This window comes from Schistocerca serialis, chromosome 4 (genome assembly GCF_023864345.2).
Source record: "Schistocerca serialis cubense isolate TAMUIC-IGC-003099 chromosome 4, iqSchSeri2.2, whole genome shotgun sequence".
In the NCBI taxonomy this organism is placed as follows: Eukaryota; Metazoa; Arthropoda; class Insecta; order Orthoptera; family Acrididae; genus Schistocerca; species Schistocerca serialis.
This window is the reverse complement of record NC_064641.1, coordinates 50,964,769-50,977,936: the sequence shown is the minus strand read 5'-3', so window position 1 is coordinate 50,977,936 and position 13,168 is coordinate 50,964,769. Positions and strand designations below refer to the sequence as shown.

Here is a 13,168-nt window from a genome sequence, read left to right as displayed (position 1 = left end):
CAACAACAACAATCCAGAAATTTCCATTATTGTTATCTGAAAACAATTTATTTAAGGGTATTTATAATATACAATACCTACAGAATATATGGAGCTGAGATTTCCAGTGAGCAACTAGCTAATTGATTGAAAAATTCTCTACCTCAGTCAAAAGCCCTTTAGATACTCTTTCTAGTAAACTACTCATCTTCCCCGAAAACCTATACACAAAATTATTTGTAATAGTGATTTACACCTCCCAAAAGTAACTTTTGCTATTTCAGCCTCTAAGCTTGCTTAATTCCATGAACTGATGTCCTAAATTTGTTGCCCTATGCCTCTTGAACTAGAGAATATATTTGATTACCTGAAAGAGATAGTAATTAAGATTAAGTAAATTAGGAGAATTATGAACCTTTACATTTCACATGAAACTGGGGTATGTTGTATCACTAATATAGTGTGTTTAATTTTATTATTTCTAACACACAGATAAATAAAACTGTTACTTCATCTAATAAAATAACACCTTGTGTTAGGACTTAAGCTGGTTTACCTATAAGGGTATATGTTTTATTTTTCTCTATTTATTTTTATCCATTAATTCGTCTAAGTAGTAAATGGCAAAGATGAAAATGCGGTACACCCATAGCAATCAAGCTTGTGGAGATAGTTAGAACACAAATTAAGCAAATTAATTTTTTTTATGTTTTATAAGAACTCCCATCAGATGTTTCTTTGATCTTGTACTGTCTGTCTTCTCCTGTCCACAATAGAGAGAAGAAGTGAATTTCTGTTTAGTTCACTAATAATGTGAAAGATATTAATTCTTATAATATTAAACCAATGTCGTTTATTACTTCTTTTTTCACTTGATCTATCTGTGTCAACAGTAGCTGTAATAATTCAGAGAAGCAAGAAATTTACGCAGAGCAAGCCCGATTTGTAACATCGTCTTTAAAGAAAAAGAGGTGGTAAATAACTTCAGGGCTAGAAGAAATATCATCTAATAATCTAACATTATATGTTACAGATTCTTTGTGTACACGAATTGTCTGTACTGTGCAACCCTGTGTGTAAATTAACTGAGGCACATGCTCCTGAATGAACTCACTATTGTTGCGCCTCTTGTATGGTACCAACAAATTTCCATCATAATTATTATTCTTAAAATTATTAATTAATCAGCAGAATCTCTACTAAATTTGATTGTTGGATCATTATAAAGTAAGATGTAATTTGAGATTTCACTTGTGGTTCCTGTGCATGTCTGCAAATACCTGTGGGAGCCCACAATTCAGTCAGCCGGCATCTAATAACTAAAGTGGTAACACCTGTATGTCAGCACTAGGGTAAATATCTTTGAAACGCGTTTTTTGTTTGTTTTCTTTTTCCTTCCTAAAACTGAGGTTGCAGTGCCCATGTCTTAATCTCAGAACACCAATAAGTGAAAGGAATTAAAAGTCACTATACACTAAGCCAACTGACAGAAGGAAAGAGAGCTAAAAACAAGGACTTCCCCTTGGAGAAAGATAAACAGAATACGTAGAGACAGCAGAGATCCCAAACCGAAGATTAAATGTCCTTCGCTGTACTGCTATGACGGATAAAAGTTAATATGTGATCAACACCTCAAGCGCTGTTTGCTAAAATGGCTTATAACTCAGATGACAAAATACACTAACATATACGCAGTTAAAAAGACGGAATTGGGTCAGGAAATGAGGATCCAGCAAAGGTTGATGACAATGAGCACAAAGTGGTAGAGGATCACGACTTAAGAAACAGCAATGGCTAAAAATATAGTGCTCAATATGCAACATAGCTAAAATGATCTCCTTGCAACAAGAGAACCGAGAGATCGACCAAGCCACTGGGAAAGATTTAATTCCCCAGAGCTTGTACCTGTGAACAGCGGACCAGTGGAGATGCCAAAGTGACACTACCTGCAACAGCAACAAAGATATCATCCAAAGGAATTAAAGAGCCAGCAGACCGAGGTAGGACTGCTGCAGCCTTGGAAGCAGTGTTAGCAGCCTCATTTCTCTGAAGACCAATGTGACCAAGAACCCACACGAAAATCACGGTGGCTCCCTCAACAGCGAGCAAGTGGAAGTTTTCTTGGCCCCGTTGCTCTAAGGGATGGACCGTATACAGCACACAGAGGCTGTGAACAGCACTGAGAGAATCGGAAATATGACAATTTAAAAGCCTGTGTTGCTGGAAGTTCTGTGTGGCTTGACAAGCTTGAAGAGCTCTGCTGTAAAAGTCGAGCAGTGTTCCGGGACCCGATACCGAAAATGGTTGGAACCAACGATGAAGGCACAACGTGATCGGTCCTAGACCCATCAGTGTACACGAAGGTGCTATCGCTAAGTTGTGTGCGAAGGTTGAGAAACTTCCAGTGACAGATCACAGCCAGAGTAGTGTCCTCGGGAAGCAAATGAGATCCGAGATTAACGCTGGCTGCAGCACAAAGCCAACCCTTCAGTGTTCACACCCTTCGAAAATGTGGCAGTTAGCGTGACGTTACGCTGCCAGAGCAGTAGCCAAAAGCGAATTACAGGAAGTAACAGAGAAGTGAGCACTGGCTGTCAAGAGAGTGATAGAGAAAAGAGGATGGGTGGCCGGGAATGGAAGACAGACGGTATGCATACAATGAGAAGGACATCGTGCCACTTTAACACTGGTAGTTTGGAAAAGCGAAGGCCATTGTCGATGCTCCACGAGTAAAGATGATCGAGACATCACTGAAGATGCAACTCAAGGAGACAACTCCATGGAGAACTGTAACAGAGCACAATGGCATCGATGGAAAGGGAGCAGGACATGCTTGCGGGAGACAGCTCATAATAGGGTTAATGGCTACAGCAAAGAGGACGATGCTCAGAACAGAGCCTTGAGGCACCCCATTTTCCTGGATGAGGGTGTCTGACAAAGCTGAACCCACATCTACCTTGAAAACTCTGTGTCTGAAAAATTCCTGAAGGAAATGGGGCAGATGGCCTCAGAAGCCCCACGTATAGAGTGTACAGGTGACACTAGTCCTCCAGCAGATGTCATACTCTTTCTCCAAATCAAAAAAACATGGCCACAGTCTCATATTTCTGCAGAAAAGCATTCATGACCTAGGTTGACAAAGTGATGAGATGGTTAACTGCAGAATGGCATGCATGAAAACCACATTGTGCAGTGGTTAGTAAATTCCGAGATCGAGCCACCTTACCAGCAAGCTACCAGCAAGCCATGAATCATACGTTCCATCACCTTACAAAGACAGATGGTGAGGGAAATGAAGCGTAGCTAGAAGGAAGGTGTTTGTCGTTACTTGGCTTAGATATAGGTATGACAGTGGCTTCACATCATCATCTGGGAAATGTGTCATCAGCTCAAATGCGACTGTATTTATGAAGAAAAAAGTACTTACTGCAGAGGGGTGGGGATCAGGTTGAGGTGAGAGCATAGCCAAGCTCCCTCACATAGTAAAGGCAGCACTGCGGCACTGTAGCATTCATGATTCTGAGAAGTATATCCCATTCATTTCTGAGGGAGGAAGGTGGTGTGATAGTGGGTGGAGTTCAAAACCTCTGCTGAATAGTGACCCAAGGTGTTGAGCATAGACATCATCTGCTACAGGCAGGTTAGAAATTGCAGAATAGATCTTGGTCCCAGAGAAACAACAGATGTTGCCCCACACAATGGAAGTTGGAGTGAAACTGTTAAAAGAACTAGTACATGAAATCTATCCTGAAGAATGTGACGACATTGTGCATGCAACTGTTCATAACGAGTACATTTCACCAGAGTAGGACGATGGTTAAAAATGTGGAGACCATGACATCATGCAACGCACCTCTGTGCACCAGGGGATCGGGACTTGGCACGTTAAAGAAGTAGTATGAGGTATGGAACATTCTCCGGCAGTAAGGATTAATGTTCATAACAACTGGGGAAATGATGTTCGTCACAGGTCACCAGGGAAGATTAAACTTTCCAGTCAGCCTCGGAAAGCTGCCAATTGGGTTGCACAGCAATCAGCAAACAGATACTGCATGGTAAATGGTTGCTTCGCTCGAGTAAATGTCAGAGAGAATGGACCAGTCGAGATGACGGGCAAGCTGGGCAATGCAGAACAAGATGAAGAATGAAGAAAAAAACATGAAGGATAGTTCCAATGTCAGACCACAGTAACTACAGAATACATTGCCAAAAATACACAAGACGTGTTCTCCAAGGGAGAGGAAAGAGAATAGCAGGAGGAAAGTGCACTGTGAAAATATCACCTCTGTCAGTATACTTCATTGTTTACTGGAAGTGCTTATCTGTATGTAACATTGTATATGAAATCTTATAGACAAGTTGAACAAGTTTATGAGTAAGAAATATCAAAAGGTAACACGCTAACTAATGCTGTGTTATGTACATCATTTTATAACTTGATATGAAACTGAATTACATCCGACAACCACATGGGCAATCAACAACTAACTACTGAGACACTTCGAACACAGGTAATCCAAATTCAAATCTCCTGCTCTAATTCACACTTTAAAGGCTTACGAGTTCTGTTTACATTTACAGACACCTATCACCCATTACACACCTCTGTGTAGATTCTTAGCCAAAATGTTGCAGCTTGCTCAACTACTTTTTCTGTCTACCCAGAAGCTGCAGCTGAGTTCCAGCAGTGACTAAGCATTGACAACACACTGGCACATGCTAAGGGCCCCCACACCAGTGACTGTACAACCATTTCAGTACCACATAAGTCACCCACTGTTACAGAAAGAAGCTGACAATCAACAAAGGAGCAAGCTCACATCCCATCAACACAGCCACTACGCTGGCCAGAATAAACACTTGTTGAAACTTGTTCCCTGGAACATTGTCTCTCTATTTCTAGAGGAACTGATGTAGTTCCCAGCACATGCCTGTCTAATGTCTTTTGGTACGCCTCGTGACACTCCAACAAGAAGCATGCTACATAAACAACAAGCTCAGGAAATTCCAGTCAGGAATATCAACAATGTAGGAAAAGACAGATTGTTACTTACCATAAAGAAGGCACGTCAAGTTGCAGACTGCCACAATTAAAAGCTACTTACATAAAGCTTTCAGTCACAGCCTTCATCACACACAATTCATACACAAAAGCAATCAAATCTCATGCGCACATGACCGCCAACTCCAGCATCTTGGGCTGGAATGCAACTATCGCATGGGATACGAGCAGCAATCTGGAGGGAGTGGGGAAGGAGAAGGGATAGTAGTGTAAGGTGTGGGGTGGGGAAAAGAGAGAGAGAGAGAGAGAGAGAGAGAGAGAGAGAGAGAGAGAGAGAGAGAGAGAGGGAGAGGGAGAGGGAGAGGGAGAGGGAGAGGGAGAGGGAGAGGGAGAGAGAGAGGGAGAGAGAGAGAGAGAGAGAGAGAGAGAGAGACACTGTCTGATCGAGTGTGCAGGAACTACTAGACTCCCAACAGGCGCAACATCAGGAGGTCTCGGGGCAGGGATGTGGGGAACAAAGCAATGATTGCAGTAGAGATGTTAAATGACACCTGCTGTAAACATGTGTCGTCAGGTGTCATTTGCCAGCTCTGCTGCAATCATTGCACAGTCTTTTATAATGGTATGACTATCAACGAACAGCTGTCCACCAGGATGAACAGCCACCAACAAACAGTGGCCGAGTGCAAAGCAGACCACCCTGTGGCACAACACAGAGCTGAACATAACACACTTGATTTCAATGGCTGCTTCACTACCCGAGCCATTTGTATCCTTCTCTCCACTAACAGTTTTTCTGAACTGTGCAGACAGAACTTATCCTTACAATACATTCTCCACTCCCGTAATTATCCTGGCCACAACCAATAACATACTGACCCCAAACACTCCATCCCACAGTTTCCACCCTCAACGTCCTACCATCGCCTTCCCATTCTCCTCTCGCACTCTATTTGCAGCCCTCTGCCAACACATCCGCCCATCTCTCCCTGTTCCTCACCTTTTTTGCTCCTTTTTCCCCACCTCACAACCTCCTGATGCTGCACCTGTCGGCAGTCTAGTATCTGCATACTCAACCAGACAGTGTACGTCTCTCTTCCCATCCATACACTACTATGCCTTCCCCTTCCCCACCCCCTTCAGACTGCTGCTTGCATCCCATGCGATAGCTGCATTCTGGCTTGAGATGCTGGAGTTGGCAGTCATGTGTGCGTGAACAGTGTTTGTGAATAGTGCGTCTTCTCTTTTACTGATGAAGGGTGTGGCCGAAAGCTTTATGTAAGTGTTTTAACTGTATTTGTCTGCAACTTGACGTGTCTTCTTTACATTAAGTAGCAATCTCTCTTTTTCTACATTGTTGATAACAAGCTCTGTAAGATCCACACATAATACAGCAGCTACACCACAGGACTCACTGATGACATTTCTTGTCTTATTGATCAAATGTGTCATCTGCAGTATATGCAAAAAGAAGACTGACATACCTGCAGTGCTGCAAGTAGTATATTAACTTGGTTCCACCACCTCCATGAACTAAGGACTTGTCCAGAAACTGGAAAAAGCACTTCTCCTCCATAGGTGTTAATGTTAGGTAAAATATCTGATCCATGAGCTCAGCTCGGTGTAACTCTGTAAAATAAAGAGTGTAAGTATATTTATTTAAAGTTGCCAAGATGATTATCTTTACTTACAGAAGTTAATACTGTGAGTACAGTAATAAATTCTCATAATGTAAACATAAATAAAAAATGGATGGTGATTGCAAAAATAATTTACCTATTTAGAAAGGTTGCTTATACAAATAGGACCTGAATCAACATCAATGTTGATTAGACAAAATATTTTAGATGGAATGGTTTAATGGGTTAATGCTACCATGAACTTACTACTTTAAAAAAATTGCATGATTTTCTTTACATGGGGAACCTTACCTTCAAATTTATTAAAATGTAAAAAATAATTGTTTTCGCCTCAGCTGTTTATTACTTTAACTGCAACATTTTATTCAATGCATATACAAGACTGCCAGTTGGTGTTCATTTACTTCCAGTTTTTCATTGAATACAATGCCTCCACATTTCTTTTTAGTGCCTGTTAAGTTATTAATTTTGTGATTTTAATTTAAATGTTGTTTCTTTTGATGTTCATGAATCCATCAATCTCACTGAGAGCCCCCCTTAACCTGTTATCTGAAGTGAGCTATAACCAATATAAAACGCAAATCACTATAGCTCTTCCACAGAACTTGTGGCTTCTGTCATTCTCCAGGTGCCATGTAATTGCTGCACCCATGCAGAAGCACAGAGCCAGGTGAATATCAGAAACGAAGACTGGCCATCATGACCTTTCTCAGTTTAACCTATTGCAACTACATGGGTTGTATAAAATAAACAGCAATCTTCAGCATCCGAAACAGTCTGAACCATCTGAGGCTTGATGGAGACAAGTTTGGAAAGTGAGAAAGGAATTTTAAACCATTCTTCAAGACAAAAAAGGCCATAACTGACTGCTAAAACTGAGATATTACAGCAGTGGAAGCAGGTAATATTTATTTCAATCCTGGCTTATCATGAAGATTCAATTCCCAGCTGGGAACACAGCCCACATCACTGGATGATAATGGACATCTAAATTGATTTTGTTACAATTTTAACGTAACTTTTATGTCAAGAAAGACTAAGGACCACTGAAAACCATTACAGTAGAACCTCCATTATCCAACATTTGATTAAGCAACTTCTCAGATTATCTGATCATGTATCCGACCATTTGTCTGCACTCCGCACCAAACAGTGTGCTGTTGTTATCAATCGGTTTTACTGCTGCCATGGCAAGATGTCCGTCTGAGACATACTTCTCATGCATGCTTAGTTAACAGACTACTGTACTGCTAGACTGTTTACTTTACTGTACCCATTAACCTTCTGTTTATCTGTGCAGTTTTCGAGTATAGTACTACACTCCTTTTAACTTTGAAGTTGCTGCATAGTTTTATAAAGTTTATAAAGTTGTGATTAAGAAGTTTAAGGGATTCTGAAAGTCTAAAAATGGCTATAAAACAGTAAAGGAAACTTGTTGAGTACACAACTGAACAGAAACTAAGCATTCTCCAAAGACTTGATAAAGCTGTGTCAGTTGCTAAGATCTTTAAGCTTTTTCAATAACTGTAGATAGTGAAAAAGTTTTAAAAACTAGAAAAGCCTTGAAAAAAAGGCAACTAGAAAAGCACTGAAAAAAGAAGAAAAAACCTGAGTTATTGGATGACACTGTGTGAACTTTATTTTCTTCAGGAAAGACATAAGGGAACCCCACTTTCAGGCGTTATCATACAAGAGAAACCTTTTCAGCTGTACCAAAATCTTCCTTCCGGGTGGGTGGGGGTGGGGGGGAGGGGGGGGGGGGGAAGATGTATTCAAAGCAAGTGAAGGTTGGCATCATCACTTGCATTAGGCAAGTTGCTATTTCAGGTGAAAAACTTTCTGCTGATGGTAATGCAGGTAAGCAGTTTTTGGAAAATTTGGGAACATAGTCTCAAAAAATTACACTAGGGGCTGGTCAGTTATACAACATCAATGAAATGAGGCAGAACTATCAGAAGCTATCTCAAAACAAAATAACCTTGCCTCATAGACAGCAACCCAAGTCATTACCATAAATTGCTGTTGTTTGTAATCAGCAAATCTAACAAGACAAAGAGCCTTCAAAACCAAACACATTGGCACTTCCTGTCTATTACAAAATTTGAAAATGTTCTGTGATGAATAGTAATTTATTTCAAGAATGGTTTTTTGATGCATTTGTTCTAGCTGTTAAGAAATACTTGAAATCAAAAACCTACCACACCACGCAAATGTAATGCCAGACAATGCTCCAACCCAAGCCTCTCAAGTCTAAACTTCAAACTGACATAAAAACTATTTTTTTTACTCCCCACCCCCCTTTCTACATGGCTACAATAATTCAGCCAGTAGCCCAGGGTGTTACTGAGTGGATATAAGGGCATTACAGGATGAGAAATGTCAGCTTTTCAATAGAGAAAACAGAAGAGGGTTGTGATCTTTTTGATTCACTGAAAATCCTAAACATGAAAGAAGTAATTCACAGTTCCTCACACTTGGGAAGAACTTAAGAAATGTTGTTGTTGTTGTTGTGATCTTCAGTCATGGGACTGGTTTGATGCAACTCTCCATGCTACTCTATCCTGTGCAAGCTTCTTCATCTCCCAGTACCTACTGCAGCCTACATCCTTCTGAATCTGCTTAGTGTATTCATCTCTTGGTCTCCCTCTACGATTTTTACCCTCCATGCTGCCCTCCAATACTAAATTTGTGATCCCTCGATGTCTCAGAACATGTCCTACCAACTGATCCCTTCTTCTAGTCAAGTTGTGCCACAAGCTCCTCTTCTCCCCAATTCTATTCACTACCTGATCATTAGTTATGTTATCTACCCATCTAATCTTCAGCATTCTTCTGTAGCACCACATTTCGAAAGCTTCTATTCTCTTCTTGTCTAAACTATTTATCGTCCACATTTCACTTCCATACATGGCTACACTCCATAGAAATCCTTTCAGAAACGACTTCCTGACATTTAAATCTGTACTCGATGTTAACAAATTTTTCTTCTTCAGAAACGCTTTCCTTGCCATTGCCAGTCTACATTTTATATCCTCTCTACTTCGACCATCATCAGTTATTTTGCTCCCCAAATAGCAAAACTCCTTTACTACTTTAAGCATCTCATTTCCTAATCTAATTCCCTCAGCATCACCTGATTTAATTCGACTACATTCCATTATCCTCATTTTGCTTTTGTTGATGTTCATCTTATATCATCCTTTCAAGACACTGTCCATTCCGTTCAACTGCTCTTCCAAGTCCTTTGCTGTGTCTGACAGAATTACAATGTCATTGGCGAACCTCAAAGTTTTTATTTCTTCTCTATGGATTTTAATACCTACACCAAGTTTTTCTTTTGTTTCCTTTACTGCTTGCTCAATATACAGATTGAATAACATTGGGGAGAGGCTACAACCCTGTCTCCCTCCCTTCCCAACCACTTCTTCTCTTTCATACCCCTTGACTCTTATAACTGCCATCTGCTTTCTGTACAAATTGTAAATAGCCTTTCACTCCCTGTATTTTACCCCTGCCACCTTCAGAATTTGAAAGAGAGTATCCCAATCAACATTGTCAAAAGCTTTCTCTAAGTCTACAAATGCTAGAAACGTAGGTTTGCCTTTCCTTAATCTTTTTTCTAAGATAAGTCGTAGGGTCAGTATTGCCTCACGTGTTCCAACATTTCTACAGAATCCAAACCAATCTTCTCCAATGTTGGCTTCTATCAGTTTTTCCATTCGTCTGTAAAGTATTCGCGTTAGTATTTTGCAGAACTTAAGAAAACCACTCTACAAAAATCATGAAAGAAGGTTTGTCCTAGCCTAAACCAAGAGAACGAATGTCCAGAAACTAATGAGTCAGACACTGAAGATTTAGTCAATGATTTATGAACTCTTCAGAATGATATCCAGCATGCTGATTGAGAGGAACAGTGAAAGGTAAATGACGTCGCTGCTGTTACCAACTAAGAACATTGTTATGATCAGATCATCGATCTTGTATTGCAACCGTACTATGTCGATCAACAGGAATAAGATCATGAAAAAGAAGAAGAGAAAAAGATCAGCCACTCTGCAGCAGAGGTGTTCCCTCAAATATTTGGAACAGCTGCCAACCATTACAGCTATGGACATATAACGGGGAAAGAAGCAGCCTGATGCAGCCGCAAAGTCAAGGTTTAGGAAATTTAAACACTTTTACACTTTTTAAAATACATTCTGAGTGCCTAAAATTTTCTGGTTTCTTTTCTCTTTATTAGAAATTTTTTTACTTAATTTTTATTTTTTTACACAGTTTTGAGTTCTGTAAATGACCTGTTTCGTTCTCCTCTGATTATCTGAGGTTTTTTGCGTTCGAACTACCCGCTAGTAGCAAAAGAGACAGTTAATTGAGGTTCTACTGTACATGTTCTTCCAAACTATTACATTAGCCTGCACCCATGTTCAAACATTCAATGAAGACCATATGGTCACATCCTGTGATAAAGAATAATGGAACAGGACAGTTGCTAGACTACATTACCACAGTGGCCAGTAATGCAGGTTCCTTGAACCGCTCTTCAGAATCACCTGGTGTACAAGATGTTTCCCCAACAGCAACTCTACCAAGAATGTTTTGTTAATAGACTTTCCATCACACTGATTCCAACTACAACGTGTCCTCCACATCTCTGTTAATCTTTGCAATCAAGCAATGGAAACTCCAGGTACGAATATCAAGAATGTAGGGAAACATAGACTGCTACTTGCTGTACAGAAGACACGTCAAGTTGCAGCTAGGCATGATTAAAAGACACTCACATGTAGCTTTCACCCACATCCTTCGTCAGTCAAGACGCGCGCGCGCACACACACACACACGCACACGCCCACGCCCACGCCCACGCGCACGCGCACGCGCACGCGCGCGCGCGCGTACACACACACACACACACACACACACACACACACACACACACACACACACACACACACACACAAAACTGCCAACTCCAGCACCTCAGGCCGAAATGCAACATCACGTGGGATGCAAGCAGAAATCTAAAGGGGGTGGGGGAGGGGAAGGAATAGTAGTGTATATGTGGGAAGAGAAACAAACACTGTCTGGTGGGGTGCGCAGGGACTAGTCTCCAACAGATGAAGCGTTGTGGGGCAGAGAGGTGGGAAAAGATGAGCAAAAAAGGAGAGGAGTGGGGAAATATGGGCGAATGTGTCGGCAGAGGGTTGCAAATAAGCAGGGTGGGAGAAGAGAATGGGGAGGAGATGATAGGACATCGGGGGTGGAAACTGTTTGGTGGAGGGTGTGGGGACAGTATGTTACTGTAGGTTGAGGCCAGGCTAATTACAGGAGCAGAGAAAGTGTTGTATGGATAACTCCCATCTGCGCAGTTCAGAAAAGCTGGTGATGGAGAAAAGTAGCGAATGGCTTGGGTAGTGGAGCAGCCATTGAAATGAAGTGTGTTATGTTCAGCTGTATGTTGTGCCTCAGGGTGGTTTACTTTGGCAGTGGCCGTTCATCTTGGTGGACAGCTGGTTGGTATTCTTACCAATATAAAAAGCTGTGCAATAATTGCAGCAGAGCTTGTAAATGGCATGGCTCCTTTCAATGTGACACGGCCCCTGATGAGGTAGGGTAAACCTGTGACAGGACTAAAGTACGAAATGCTAGGTGGGTGGATTGGGCAGGTTTTGCACCTGGGTCTTCAACAGGGGGATAATCCTTGTGGCAAGAAGTTGGGATTGGGAGTGGCATAGGGATGGACTAAGAGGTTGTGGAGGTTGGGTGGGTGACGGAACATTACTTTAGGAGGATGGGAAGTATCTCAGATTAGATGTGCCTCCTTTCAGGGCACAAAGACAGGTAATCAAAGCCCTGGCAAAGGATGTGGTTGAGTTGTTGAAGTCCGGAGTGGTACTGGGTGACGTAGGGACACATTTTTGTGGCTGGTTTTTGGGAATGGTGAGAGGCTTGGGGTTGCAAGGGAAACAGCATAGGAGATCTAGTTGCGGACTATGTCTAGGTGATAGTGCCTGTCTGTCAAGACCTTAGTGAGACCTTCAGTATATGGAGCAAGTGAGTTTTTGTCACTGCAGACACGCCGTCCCCGGGTAGCCAGTCTATATCGCAGGGATTTTTTGGTGTGAAAGGAATGACACCTGTCAAAATGCAGGTACTGTTGGTGGCTGTCAGGTTTAATGTGGACAGAGGTGCATATGGAGCCATCAGAGAGGAGGTGGTCAACATTTAGGAAGGTGGCACACTGGTGTGAGGAGGACCACAAGAAGCCAGTGGGAGAGAAAGTGTTGAAATTGTGAAGGAACGAAGATATAGGGTCTTGAGTCCAGATCATGGATATCATCAAGGAACCTGAACCAGACTAGGGGTTTGGTGTTTTGGGAGGCTAGGAAGGTCTCCCTCTAGATGACACATTAAAAGGTTGGCATAGGAAGGTGCCATGCAGGTGTTCATGGCTGTGCCGCAGTTTTGTTTATATACCTCTCTGCAAATGAGAAGTAGTTGTGGGTTAGGATAAAGTTAGTAAAGTGTATGAGGAATGAGGTAGTGG

At 41.6% G+C, this 13,168-nt stretch overlaps 1 protein-coding gene across 1 annotated transcript in view; it reads right to left on the bottom strand.

Annotated features, from left to right (window-relative positions):
* The window catches only part of LOC126474919 (protein ELYS), a 350,083-nt gene that overhangs the window by 173,605 nt on the left and 163,310 nt on the right, over positions 1 to 13,168 (bottom strand). Inside the window, exon 17 of the mRNA XM_050102423.1 lies at positions 6,466 to 6,610. Within this exon, the coding sequence (XP_049958380.1) occupies positions 6,466 to 6,610 (145 nt within the window). The remainder of the gene's footprint in view (positions 1 to 6,465; positions 6,611 to 13,168) is intronic.